Source organism: Callorhinchus milii, unplaced genomic scaffold (genome assembly GCF_018977255.1).
Source record: "Callorhinchus milii isolate IMCB2004 unplaced genomic scaffold, IMCB_Cmil_1.0 Scaffold2, whole genome shotgun sequence".
NCBI lineage: Eukaryota > Metazoa > Chordata > Chondrichthyes > Chimaeriformes > Callorhinchidae > Callorhinchus > Callorhinchus milii.
The window spans coordinates 13,057,783-13,073,333 of NW_024704743.1; the positions used below are offsets into that span (position 1 = coordinate 13,057,783).

At 39.0% G+C, this 15,551-nt stretch overlaps 1 protein-coding gene across 3 annotated transcripts in view; it reads right to left on the minus strand.

Annotated features, from left to right (window-relative positions):
• hivep1 (HIVEP zinc finger 1) overlaps window positions 1-15,551 on the minus strand; it is a 132,561-nt gene that overhangs the window by 35,580 nt on the left and 81,430 nt on the right. For all 3 annotated transcript variants that reach the window (XM_042332396.1, XM_007906375.2, XM_007906378.2), the window contains one exon: window positions 7,251-7,334. In XM_042332396.1, coding sequence (XP_042188330.1) covers window positions 7,251-7,334 — 84 coding nt within the window. The remainder of the gene's footprint in view (window positions 1-7,250; window positions 7,335-15,551) is intronic.

The following is a 15,551-nucleotide window of genomic DNA, read 5'->3' on the forward strand; positions in this document are numbered from 1 at the left end:
CACAACTTTCATTCTCGGCCACAGAGGTACAGCATTCTGAGCCACTCCTACATTTTATTGGATTCTAGTTACATTAACGGACTTAACTTGCAAATTATTTTGATCCAAGGAAAAAATATACTGACACCTTTTTTATTATAAATTATATATACATATATATATAATCCTATAGGCTCTGCTATAATCCTATTTAATATCTATGCTTAATTCCGCAGATTTGTATCTATTAGTTTCACCAGTATTTTAAACACAGCCAGCATATCAGCAATATAAAATTACAGAATCACTTTCTGTGAGAGCCCCGGGTTGCTTACAGGCACAGAAGACAATTCTTGCACTATGCTACATTGGATGGTATAATGCATACGCAGTAGTCCACAAATGTATATCTTAAAATATTTCCCAGAATAAAAGCCAAACAGCCATTCAACCTTTTGAATGATGCAAATATTTAACTCCTTTGTAAGAAATTTTCATACAATATTTAGGGGTTTTAAATCCAACAGTACTGTTTCATCATGTAGTCTCTCTTATTTTCTAGCAAACTGATACTTTGATGAATGTTTTCATGGTCCATAGTAAACATTTATCAACACTAACATTGACAATACTACAACGTTAGATAAATATTTTCATTTCAAATACAATAAGGCAAATCAAAGATTATCTCCATTTGAGATTTTTCCCGTCAGCACATGCATCATGGCAAAATGGCCAGTGTAATGGTAAAAAAAATATTTTAAACTGGAATATGAATACCCAATTTTTCTCTTACTTCACCCATTTCTTCAGTCCTCCTTGATTTATAGCGAATCTGAGTTCTGGCTTGACAGAGCGTATGGTTTTGTTCCGTTCTGAGCCAGCTCTCTGAAATGTGCCTCAGCCTACACGTTATTGCAACACCCACGTCTCTTTTTAATAAAGCTGTGGGTTTGCTTGAGAAGCCACTGAATTAAAAGATTGAGCTCAGACCATTCGTGGGCTGGTAACATGGGATTTGCCATGTCAATCCACAGAAAGTGAAGAAATAAACTTCCTTTTTGCTGGAATTAACACATTTGCCATACTTTGATTTATCAGCAACTGTAAACAACGATTCCACATTTGGTCATTTTCAAAATACTTGATACATTAGGCACAATCCAGAGGCAATTCATTGAGATGTCAAAAAAAGGATTTATTTCTACTAATGTAGTAACTGTATTTAGGAATTAGTGGTCATTCTGGAACATGACAACCTGACTCTTTATCCATAAGGTAATTAACGACTGGAACAGGTTTCCAAGAAGGATGTCAGAAGCCAGGTTACTGGACTCATTCAAAAAAACAGCTTGATGCTGTGGTAGGTTGGGTTTTCTGGATGGATGAGATCGGATGGTCCAATTGGCCTTTTTCATCCAAACCAATCTTGTGAAATCATGCACCAATCGAGGGGATCTTCGACTTGCAAATTGTCAGCAAAGGGAGTTTCAAATATCCAAATTTGACAAAAATCTCCAGTTCTACGTGCCACAATCCTTTCAGCTCTATTTGATAATTGGTATAGCAATGGATCATTGCTTTTCTGAACTTAACTCCCAAGTTCCAAATCCACTGTCCTACAAACTCTTCTTCCTCTCTGCAACGTAACTGTGCTGCAGTCAAAATTCATTACAACATCTCCGAGTTAATGATCCCTTCTCCCAAGACTTCAGAGCTGTGGAAGTCTCTACCCCATCAGTCTTCCCTCCTTCATACATCACCTAATCACTACTTCTCAACTATGCAAGGATATTATATTTTGCTCCAACACACTTAGTAGTATTGAACTATGGTTAAGGACCATTAAAGTTGATTTTTATCCACAAAATAAAAACCCGGATGATTTCAGGCATTTTTGGGGTATATTTTGCATGTCAAAAAAGGGAGAAGATAGGGGCAGAGGGTGGGGTAAAGACAAAAAAAACGTAAATTTAGTTAACAATTAGTAACACTAACATATTTGCATTTTCTACCAATTTGAAAGGTAAATAGAGAACACCATATGTTTTCATAGGAATAACACAGGAGATCACGAGCAACATAACACATTTTTGCCCACAAAATATAGTCAATTCACTTTACAATATATTCTGTGAAGCCCTTTAGGACGTCTCGAAGACACGATAAGGCGCTAGAACAAATGCAAGGATTATTATTATGACAAATTCAAGTGATTCTGGCATCAAGAAAGCCCGCTGAAACACCTTTTATATGTCACGGTCCACCATCAAGGTTGACTTTCACCAAAACAGAATGGGTATTAAAGCCACGACCAACACCGTGATGCACTTGTACAGCATCTTTCAGAGAATGAAGCGAAAACTCACATGGGAAATAGGGAGAGGTAGGAGGAAGATGATCGAAGGCATGGGGAAAGAGGTAGATTTTGTACAAGGATTTTGAAAGCAGTGAAGGGAGGCAAATAGGTAGAGGAATTTTGGAAGACATTTCTAGGATGCGAGACATAATAGACTGAATGACGCTGATGGATGGAAGTATGGAGAACGTGTAGTCTGGTGCACCACCATATGGGTAAAAAAGAACTAGAATAGTTAGATCCCTAACTGTGGTGCTTTGCTATTCCACCCAGTATTTGTTTATGTGTGTGTTTTTTGGGGGTTGGGGAGAGAAAAGAAAGAGAGAGCCAACAGCTCACGAGACATAAAAGGTAATTCTTCATGGTTTCCCCTTTAACTGATGATATATCTAGAGACTGTGCTGTCATCAAGTAGGAAAAATTGCCTACATTACATTATCTCTATTTTAGATCTCAGAAAAACAACAGATACCCTGATACTATATGATATGATACTCAGATACCATACCATGTAACTTCAACTAATGTCATACAGTTCTTGATTTGAGTTTTATACCAAAAACAAGCAAAAAAAGCTTTAGGTTAGAACTGATACATATTTAAAAACAGGGTGAAGGTTTGAGTCAACGGTTTTAAAACTTAAACCTTGTGCTGGAATATGATGATACAGGGACACCTTGTCATAACCACAGTTGGAGGGTGGGTCCACTGGCTCACCGACCACATTATAATTGGAGCATGGAAATCTGGTTGATTTCCAGGCTGTTTGAGATTACTTCCTGCGCCGCATATTCACAGGAAGAGACATCCGACGCAACCTGATCACCCTGACGTTAATTTTTTTTTAGTGTGTTTCTTTTTTAAAAGGTCAGAGATTTTAGGAGAGCAGGAGGGGAATATCACTGCCCCCTTTCCCTCAGTAAAAGCACTAGTCTTAGAACAAAGATGAATGAATGGGGGTATTCAATATCATAAATTAATCTAAGTACTGTATTTCATTATTCAACATTGTAGGACAGATATTTTCATTTGCTTTATTCCAAAACAAAAATAGGTAATGAACTACTGTATAAATATTTTCATTGATGCAGAAATCAGTATTAAGAGAATCCAATTAGCTTATTAGGATGAGGTATAAATCATTTGCACAATATGCCTCTCTTGTGGCTACTTTTATTCTAAGACAATTTTAATAGCATAGAACTGTATGTTCAGCTAGACTTGCAAATTGCTATTACTTATGTTTGATGGGCTTATTGATGAAGCAAAAAATTATTTATTCTAAAATGGAATTAAAAAGTTGTTTAAAAAACTTTATGGAATTTAATTTGAAAACATTCATTTTTATCTCAGAGGAGTTTTGGTCAGAAAAGTGTTTTTTTTTTAAATTGTGATTAAACTACGTTTCCAGTCATACAAAGATTTTACAATTGTATAACATTTTACTTTTTAAAACAGGATTTTTTACTATCAATTTTAAATTAAAGTATTTAATTTTCTTCCATCAAAGTCGAGGTGGGCCGAATGATTTTTTTGGTGGTGGAGGCTGTTGCCATTAATGTAAATTAATCTTCATTATTTTGCTCAACGAATGCCTTAGGGCACAGGATGAAACTTAATATACACCAGGTCTTGCTGATATGAGCTTTAACAAATTTGCACAAACTGCACTGTGGACTAGCAGGAACTAGGAATCATGGCCAAACCTACCTAACTTCACTCCTGTGAATATGATCAATGATTTTCCAAAGTCTTTTACTGACCATCTTACACAGAGACTCTGGACCTTCTGACATAATCCTGCCATGGGATAATCCGGCCTGGTTAACAATGACTGTGTAGTGAAATTTCAAAAACTTTTTAGATTAATACTGTAAATCGGAAATTCTCCAAAATAATAATAATCTTTGCATTTGATATAGGCCTTATCACATCTTCCAGACATCTCAAAGCAGTTCACAGAATATACTGTAAAGTGAATTGACGGCATATTTTGTGGGCGAAACCATGGAAAAGCAATCCGCCAATCGACTAACAACTGGGTTTCTACTTACTGCTAGATAAACAAAGGCGTGTGGAGTAAGAAAACTTGCCCAACGTTTTGCCCTACCGGGAATCAAATCCAGGTCCTCTCACTTGCAAGGCAAGTGCTCTAACCACTAAGCTACAGAACTTCACATATCCAGAGATTCCCAAGCACTTTGGTACAAAATAACTCTTGTGCTGATTACAGCTCCTCTCACAGCTCATTCACGTTCTGCGCTGTGCAGCCGGCAGTACGATACTGTCTGTCTCTGTCAAAAAGCTAACCAGGGAATCACTTAAGGTGATGGAGTTGCTCTTTCTGTGTGTGTTCTCATTGTAAAAGGCTAACCTGCAGAAGACAAGATCATGTGCTTGTTGGCGCTTCCTTTGCCAAGGTTTGCAGTCTATTCAAGAGTAATTTAATCAGGATGAGGATCATGTTTATTGCCAATTGGTCCCCAAGAGATCCCATGCTTTAGTTATCACTACTGTGTTTGAGTTTCGGGATTAGTAGCAGCGAAACATTCAATTCATAAAGCAAAAAACCTCACCGCACTGCTATTTTAAAATTCTAGCTCATGGGTGGTATTATGCAAAATACATTCAAAAATTGAATGGGAAAAGATACACATTGCAGTAAATTAAATTTCTCAGGATCCCAGTTCCACACAAACAACAAAAAGTATAAATTACCACAAACATTTACAACACTTATTATCGATTTACTAACCCAGTGATGGCCAACTTGCAGCCCGCTTGACGATTTCAGGCATGTGTAATGCTTTTAGTCACAGAGCACTGTATCTGTGAATGGGAGGATTTCCCTTCCATTACAAGTGTTGTTCTAATGACAGAATTTTGCCCTAAAGGTAGTTTTAATTATTCAGTTTAAAAATTATAAGGCAGTTTAGTCGTCTACAGATGTTCCCCAACATAGTTAGGATAAAATCCCCATGTCCACAATTGGAACCTTGTCTTCTTTGCCCCAACCCTCCTGCTCCTGTTCTTAGACAATACGAGAAGGGCACTATATAAATGCAAGTATAAATGTAAAGCAACCTGTGGCTTACAGGCCGATGAGGCCGTCAAGAAGTCAAGGGCCCCCGAATATTCACACAAGTCTAGAAGAGTTTGTGTTCGATTGGTAGTGTATTTTCTGTTTTTTCTTGATTAAATATTTCTAGATTTATGGCATAATTCAAGAAATGTTCAATCACGAAAATATATTTTATTGGCTGACCATAAATGTTGGCCACCACTGCTGTGGAACATTTTGTTCATCTCAATATGCATTTCTCCATATAAACATTACGAGCGTTACTAACCAAATAACCAGTTCTTATGGAGTTGGAATATACAATGAAGTTGAGAATCAAACTGTATCTCTGGTTTAGACGTCTAATGCTCCATCAACAGAACTAACGAGCAACATAGTTGTAAATAAAGGCTTAAGCTTTGCTTTTTTTCCTACATTAATGATACAAAAGAGATGGCAGAAGAGTTTCCAAGCTGTATGTGATGAGACTGTACTCAGAAACACATCACCCAAAACTGAAAGATCCAACACATACCATTACGCATTTAGAACAACAGAAGAAGTCTTCAAGTCAATGACACAACTTATTTTAACAGTGAAATATCACTGCAAGACAGACACTGTGGCTTCATGAGGTGTAGTGTAATTGTGGACTACTGTCAAACGTTTCTCACTAATTGCAGTAGCATTCAACAACATCAAAAGTGTAAGGCTAACACATTGTGTTCTGTGAGGGAAAATTAATGGCCACTTTAATTTGAGTTAAACATCCCTTGATGGAACTTGGCTATCCTGTCACAGGCCAGTTGTCTTACCATCACTCTACTCACTTCAAGATTAATTGAAACTTTTGAATTTTTGTTTATGAATTGAACTGAAATGCACACCAAAAGTTATGATTATGATGCTAAGCGGGATTAAAGCTCTGAGACATTATTCTACGAGAGGGGCACTATATAAATGCAAGTATTAAAATATCATACAGGGCTAAATACAGTAAACTCCTGATAACAAGACACTGGCTTAACTAGTCACTGTCACTTACCATTCTTTCAATATTCCAACTACTTACAATGCAAAATGTTACTAAGGGACTGGACTCCGCTTGACATGTCACTCTACTTAACATATAATTAGTCGCATTCTAGAAATCCTTGTAAGTACTTACAATATAAAGTTGATCAGATAACTAGTCCTATAAGATGGCATCTTGCATCTCAGAGACCTCCTCCCCATCCTAATGATTGGTGCAGGTGCTGGAGACCTCTGGTCTGTTGGAGGGCCGCGCTGTGGCTTTCTGCCTCACTTCCTACCCTATCCTGTAGCTCAGTGGTTGGAACCCTTGCCTTACAAGTGAAAGGACCTGGGTTTAATTGCTGTGTGCAATTAGCAGCTGCGTTTCACCCACGAATTATACAGTCAATTCACTTTGGACGTCCTTCCGACTTGAAAGGCACTATACAAACGTAATTTTGTTGGCGGAGTTGTTGTATATTCTGTGCAGTGCTTGGAGACGTCTCGAAGACGTCTCGAAGGCTTACTTGCACAAAAAAAAGGAAACAAAACCAAATATTAGTCCCATTCGAAACACACTGTGGTTTACTGAGACCTGAAAACAAAGGACAATGAAGCACACTCAATTATTTTATAACAAACTAACTCTAAAAGAGTATTAAGAGTAAAAGTACTTATCTTTTTGTTCTGTTTAACCAAGCATCAGCAAGACCAATGGTTACCAATTAAATATTCTCCCTGATGGTTGAGACTAAAGATTCAGTATTCAGAACCAGCTAAAATAAATCAGGCCAAGATTTTTTAAAAATATTGAAGTATTTGTTATACTTAACTCACCTTTACTGGGGTCTTCTGGAAGCTGTGATTCGTGTTCCGTACATTCTGGAGCCTGTAGTTCTTTTTGTGCTTCTTCAATTTTATCTGAAAATTAAAAATAAATGAATGTTTCTATGGCAAATAATAAAGAATGAGACAGAAAGACATCTGCAACAATATTCATTTAACAGAAAAGATATTTTGGACAGTATGGGGAACTCTCCAGTTTATGAAAAGTTGGAAGCTTTTAACCTAAACACAGACCTCCAGCACATGGAAACAAACGGGTAATGTTCATCCCCCTCTCCCCCCACCATCAAATTCTATACGTCTGGATAGTTCACTGATTTTTCAAACTTCTGCAAATTTAGTTGGTTTTCTTTGCACTAGTTTGTGAACTTTCTGTACTTAAGGCATACAAATAAGTGTTGTAACCCTATTGTCCATAGCGTAAATTAAGAGCACTCTTGGTACAGCATCATTTTACTATAAACAGACTGAATGCACAAAGATAGTCGTTAGTTTGGATCAATTGGCAGCCTCTCGGTCACTGTTCAGTGTCCTGAAAATAAATCTATACTTTTGATCAAGTGTTTGACTGCTAACTTGCAGCATTTATTTGGAAAATCTAACCAAAGTTTGTGTACCAGTCACATTACTTACTTATTTCTATAACACACATAGCTGCAAACCACCTGAGAAATGAGCAGAGGCCAAAGCTGTTGCCAGACAGCTTGAAGGCCATAGAATAAGTGTTTACTCCATTCCTTTGCCTCAATTGTTCACTATAATGATGTACTTTAATGATGACAAAGATAATGTCCCCAGTTTTCAAAAAATGCATCAAAAGGCTTAAAAGATGTGCAGCTAGTAATCAAGAAATCAAGGCAATAAATTTAATGTATGGATGATTCCTCAAAGTCCTTGAACCTCGAAAGACAATATGTTGGAAGCAGACAGGAAAACTACTGTAAACAGGATTTGTTCTTCAGGAAAACAATCTCATACCCTCTAAGTATTCCGGATATAAAACATGAGCATCGCAGGCTTGCAGTACATCCTGTTATTCAGGGAATTCAACTGACCAACAAAGACTTAAAAAAACTTCTCCGTGGTCACAAGGTCCTTGCAATTAATTAAACATACCTTTGTGATGGCCAATTAATTAAACATACATTTGTGATGGCCAGTTATTTTTCCCACACAGAAAATTGGATATTTATTTCAAATTCATAAGCAGTTTGCAACTTAGCTTTCCATCAAGTTGACAGTGATCAAAGAGCTCCTACATTAAGGGAAACTAATAATCAACAATTGATCTCAATGCAAACTCACATAGTCAGATCGTTTGCTAGCACAGAGGGTCACTTACAAACGGATGATATGCCAGAGAAATGGCAATTAAAGAGAACAGAAAGCTGCAAAATAAGTTTTTTTTAAAAAAAGCTGATATCTGCTCATATACTGAACATGCCAAAAAAAAACAGTCTCTACCCTCTACAGCACAACCCTGTGATGCGCCTTGAGATGTTTTGACTATAAGGCACAATATCAAATGCAAGGATTATTATGAAGTAACTGGAGCAAACATTTCCACAGTACTTATTCTGCAGAATTAATACTACCTGAATTTTTCATTCAGACTAACAGAAATGACATACTGTTCAACACAAAAACATTTTTGTAGTATTGATAAGCTAAATTAATTAGCATAAAAACCAATATATTTTATTTAACCAGCGAACAAAATAAGTCATTCAATTTAACAGTAATACCTACAACACCCTCAACAACAACAACAAATTACGTTTGTATTGCGCCTTTCACGTTGGGAGGATGTCCCAAGGCTCTGAACAGTCAGGGATCTGCACCCGAGCTGGTGGTTAGGATCAGGAGGAAATGTAAGCCGGGGAAGGGTAGGAGGGTGACCGAAGGCATGGTTGAAGAGGAAGATCTTGAGATGGGTCTTGAAGGAGGAGGTGAGGCGGAACTGTGCGATGGAGTTCCAGAGGGTGCTGGCAGAGAGGTTGAAGCCCCGCCCGCCAAAGGTGGGGCGGGCATGGTGGTGGACTTGAAGGGAGGCTGCAGCCCGCTGAGCGGAGGGAGTGGGACAGGTTGGTAGGGGGTGAGGAGGTCACAGAGGTAGGCAGGAGCAAGGCCGTGGAGGGCCTTGAAGGTGAGGACCAGGATCTTAATAAGTATATTAAATAAATAGAATCTATGAAGTCTTACGTGCACATAGAAGATTCACCAGCTGAATCAATCTCTACACAGCTGAGATCAAATATCTGGAAATACTTCGAATCTATCTCCACGCATGACTCAATATACTTTGTCTATTGTTTGGGATTGTGTGTAAGCATTAAAGTATAGTCAATGGAAGTGCAAATCATAATTTTCATATTCAAGCACTGCTAAGATGATTTCATGAGATGTCAACAATTATACTGGATGTAATTTAACTACTATCATAATCTGATGTCACATAAGTAGTGTTTCTGTCATTCAGGTACGTAGCTTTCATTCATTCAGTAGCTGAAAACAAAGCAAGGAATAGTGTTTCTTTTCAGCTGGAACTATAACTGGAAGCTTTGTAATGGAAGAATGGGATGGCCATCGATCCACGTTAAGTTCATACAGCAACAAATACATTTACTACATAATCCAATTTCAGAGATCCCTCTTTCTGCAACTTGATGTTATAAAGAGAATCAACTCAAGTTGCTCCAGGAGACTGGTATGTAAAGAAAGAGAGATGGTACGAACATTTAGCATCGTTTAGCTTGAGGATACATTCCCCATGGATTTGCCTCCTAATTTGTCACTATGTTCTTTGGAAAAAAAAATGAAATTGTAAATGCGATCCTATCCCTAAAATTAATGGACATCAATGTTTCTAATCTCAAAATATTTTCTGTTAGCAAGGCTATTTGATCTACTATGCTTCCAATATGAGTGATTACTACAGCTTGAGGTTCTGGTCATGTGTGTAGTCAATGGCATGGAGCCCAAACGCATGATGGCATTGCTTAATGTAAATCCAGTACCTTGTGATGCTTATGTGATATCATAAGCATCACAGGCTACTGGATTCTCAGACAAAAGAGAATCATGCAGAATGACTGTCATGTCTATTTCTCATTTTGCGTCAGTGATCTTTGAATGTCAAAGCAATATAGGACCACTTCTCCAGTATCTTAGGATCCAAAGCAGAATTCCTTGTATTGAGGTTTGTAACCTAGTTTCTTGGTAAATATCGCCGAGGTCCATCTTTGGACTTCCACGTTGAAATTAAGCAGGGCCAAATGGAGCGTTTTGCTCATTTGGCCGTACTCTGAGTCTTGCATTTGCCATAATTTGCCACATTATGTTCCAGCTTTGGAAGTACAAGTATAAATGAATCAAATGATGCTGCTCCCTTTTGAAGAATGGAGAACTGTTGTGAAAGGCATTAATAGTAATGATAATAACAACAATAATAATCCTTCAATCCACCACCTCTCCTCTCACCTCAACCTTCACGGCTCTGTCCTTGACTGGTTCAGATTGTACCTCTCACACCACCTACACTTCATCTCCACAAATGATTTCTCCTCTAGCCCCCACACCATCTTGTGCGGTTTTCCTCAGGGCTCTGTCTTTGGTCCTCTCTTCTTCAATATTTATATTCTCCCTCTTGGGTGACATCATCTGTCAGACATAAAATCCTGAATGAGAGCTAACTTTCTACAGTTGAACATCAACAAGACTGAGGCCCTCCTGATTGGCTCCCGTCAGCACCTCCTCACCTCAGGCACTGATAGCATCACCATCCATGGATGCACACTCCATCTTACTAAGCCAGTCTGGAACCTTGGCATCTTGTTTGACCCTCAACTATCTTTTCTACCCAATCTGTGCCATGACCCGCTCTGCCTCCGCAACATTGCCCGGCTCTGACACTGTCTCACACCGCAGGCCGCCAAAATCTTCATACATGATTTCATTACATCGAGGCTTAACTATGCAAACTCCTTGCTTGTCGGCCTCTCCAACTCCTCCCTGCATAGAACTTTGCAGCCCGTGTCCTCTTCCGCACCAGGCTCCGTGACTCTATCAACCCCATCCTCACCCGACTCTACTGGCTTCCCATCACACAGAGGATACAGTTCAAGATCCTGGTCCGCACCTTCAAAACCCACCATGGTCTTTCCCCATGTACCTCTGCGACTTCCTAACCCCCTACAATCCTGCCCGCTCCCTCCGTTCAATGCTTCACATCCCCCGCCTCGCTTGCCCCACTATTGGCAGATGGGACTTCTGTCATTCTGCCCCCACTCTCTGGAACTCCATCCTGCAGTCCCTCCACCTTGCCCCCTCCCTTGCCTCCTTCAAGACCCTCCTCTTCGACTGTGCTTTCGATCACCCTGCTTTCCCCTGCCCTCCACCCTCCCCGAACCCGACCTCCAGCTCGGTCCGAAACTCTGACTGTCCAGCGCCTTGGGATGACCTCCCGATGTGAAAGGCGCTTTACAAATGTAATTTTTTTGTTGTTACATTTGATATAGCGCCTTTCACATTAGGAGGACCTCCCAAAGTGCCTTGCAGGATATATTGTAAAGTGATGCGACTGTGTGGTGTTTTGTGAACACGTACGGTTAGTAGGTGATGCTTAGCTCTGGGCCTCAGCAGAATTCCATGCGCAAAGAAGCTTTGAGGGTGTGAAGCTAAGATTTTGATGTCTACAGCTTCTTACCAGTCACCCTGTATGGAGTAAATAAACTATTGATTCCAATAGAACTCTAGTTTCAAATACACCAGGAAATCAGGTGCAGGCTGACGTGGATATGATGGTGGTCTGCCACAGAACAAGAAGTCATGATACATCACGGAGCTGGTTAATTAACAGTTTAGAATTACAGATCCAGATACAAGTTAAGAAGGAGAATCTATATGCAAGTTAGGTCTTGCCACATTTGGAGTAGAAGGGCAGATTTAATTTGCATCTAAGTTTTGCGTTCAAAGAGGCAAATTTAGGAGGTACATTTAATATTCAATGCATCAAATATACCAGGTCATAAAAGGTGAGGGAGGAGCCCGTCAGGTCCTAGCAGAATTCTCAACGGTGACTTCTACGAAATCGGGCCCGGGGCATTGGACTTTCTGCCTCCAAAGGGGATAACGGCTATGGAGTTTTGTTTGCTTAAAATAACTGGCAGTCAAAGTCAATGAGCCACAAAACAAATGCTATGGGTTAGGCTTCATAGAAGTCACCGTTGAGAACATTTAATTTAATTGAGAAGGTGGGGAGGTTGAAGAGATGGGCGTTTGCAATACGTAAATCCTGGTACCTTTAATCAGATAAATATTAAAGGTACTTCCAGAGACTCAAGTGTGCATAATATTTATTACAATGTAGATAGACTGCAGAGTGGTTTTTAATAAGCATGAATATAAAGCCTGTTGCCAAAAGAGGGAACTAAAGAGACATACAACCCTGCAAGAAAAGGTGCAGTTCTGTAGCAACTAGTCACGTGTCAAAACACGACTAGATACTGTTGCCTGCATTTTCTTACTCAAATTCATTTATATGTAAATCTGATCCTAGCAAATCACAGGAAAATCCCATTTAGTTCCAGATGATCAGTATTTATACATCAATCCCAGTTATTGGTCTAGTTATGCAGTAAATTATCTTTATCCATTCCATCCTACTGAATAAGGTAAGATCCAATTTCACTGGAACATTGTGGAGGAATAACACATTTTACCCCTTGTTAAATATATCTATAATTTTTTTTAAAATTACATCGTTTGTACCCCGCAGTCACCATTAAACAGCATTAATTATGACTTGGGAATGACCACAGAGTATTAACCCTCATTGTTTGGTATCTGAGTTCACGATGCTGCTACGGTGCTACATTTGAACAGTTCATTTTAATCTGAATGAGACTGACCATTTTAAAGATCAGCGCACACTGAACAGGAACTAAAATAGTGTGGAAGCAAAAACAAATTAACTGACAACAAAAACCCCCCAAGACATGAGATTTTCTTTGAATGCTTAAAAAAAACCTTCAGGGGATATACTGGCTGCCGCATTTCCTTTACAAAATATTCAATCAATTCACTTACAGAATATTCCGTGAAGCGCTTTGAGACGTCTCGAAGACATGATAATGCGCTATACGAAATGCAAGGATTATTATTATTACAATCTGAAATTGTAACAGAAACAGAATCCCATTCCAGATTGTGGAAATCCCCTGCAAGGCACATATTTTCTTTGAATGTTTAAAGATTTTCTTTGGACTAGCTGAAAATGCAACAAGACTTAACCCATATTTCAACGATAACCAAAACGCCCCAAAACTTTGGAATGCTCTCCCTCAATCCCTCCACCTTGCCCCCTCTCTCCCCTTTTTCAAGTTTGGGTCGCACTCCCGACGTGAAAGGCGCTCTATAAATGTAATTTTGTGTTGTTCCACCTGAAAACCTTCCTCTTTGACCATACTTACGGCTACCTCCCACCACCCCCCCAGCTCGGAGTCAGGCTCCGCCACTGTTAAGCACTCTGAGAAGTTATCCTGAGTGGGGGGCGCTATCTAAGTGCAAGTTGTTGTTGTTGTTGTAACCATATAATGACTATTTCTTCAGAAAACGTACCTTAACTTGGTCACAGCATACATCCAATTCAGCACCAAGGCTACCAAATGTTTCCACTAATCAATACACTCTCAACATGAATACAATATTCTACCTTTATAAGTCCCTGAGATCGTATATATATGTATATATATCAGTATATATCCTGTAGATTCGAGACATGGGAGTCTGCAAAATAAATCCCTGAAATTTCATTCCCTGAAAAACAGCACTGCACACAAGATAGAAGTGTATAAATGCGATAATTCTTCAGAAGATGGTATATAGAAACCTTTACTTACCTCTTACAGTAGTACTGGAATGTTACATTATATTGGAAATAGAAAAAGGTGAATCGATGTGAAGTTCATTGCTGTTATCAGAGAGCAAAGACATTCCCTGTGAACAATTCCAGAGCATGAATGAACCATTAAACTGTGCCCAGATGAGCCTTGTTTTTTTTACACAGAAATTTACTGCAACTGAAGGAGCCGCGGTGTCCAAGGAAATACATAGGCACGGCTACTGTGCCATTCAATTCTACAAGCAAGCTGTTAGCAGCGATCTACAGATAATGAGAACAGTGGAGCAATGATTCGCCTTGACAAATACACTTTGATTTCAAGCCAACACTTTTCCATCCTTCTAGGCAAATCAATTTAGTTATTCCATGCACATTACATGCCTCCACCTGAACTATATATCAGACAAACGTGCTGAAAGGACTGTACTTTTGCAGGTTCGAAACAGGAAGTTGGTAATATGGAAGGAATACCCTTTGTAGTTTCACGTAGTCAACCAAGAGTCTCCCCATGCATGACTGGAATCCAGTGATGCCTGAATCAGAAGATCTCAAACATTGGTTATACACGGAGAAGTTGTAGTGATTTTAGATAACAGGGAACCTTTTCAAATTCCCGTGGCTGTACATCTCTGTCATAGATTCATAGATTCATAGAATGATACGGCACCGATGGAGGCCATTCGGCCCATCGAGTCTGTGCCGGCTCTTTGACAGAGCAAGTCACTTTCACTTACCCCAATCGCCAGCTTTCTCCCCATAACCCTGCAAACCCGTCTTCCCCAGATACCTATCCAATTCTCTCTTAAAAGCTGTTATCGAATCGGACTTCACTACCCTTTCAGTGAAATTGATGAGATTTTGCAGAAATTTAATGCCATCCTTCCCTCACCCCCCCACCACAGACAAAAAAACAAAAATTAAAGTACTACCAGCCTCAAGGAACTCACCAAAGAAATGAGATCCTTTAGAACAATGAAATGTAAATAATTGTAATGGTAACATTAGGGATTTGTAGCGTTAATCGGAGAAGCCGGTATATTTATTTGCAAATTCATGCTTCAAACAGAATCTTTTCTTCCTAATACTGTTTGTATGAAAAATTGAGACTTCATTTGGGCAATAAAAAAAAATGCAAAACCAAGTATCCCCCGAATGTGGATCAATGAACGTAGATCAATTAATCTGCTTCAAATTACCAGGTTTCTGCAAGATTCCTAGAGGTTCATTCTTCTCACCATTTGTGCTTACCATATATGTTACTTCTGGAGCCCATGCCAAAGGCAAAACATAAATTGAATGAGTTTCAGAATGTCAAATCCTAAATATGAAAGCACCTATTGCAAATTTTAATTTCCATTGACCACTTCTCTGTAGCGGTGTACAACAGCTCT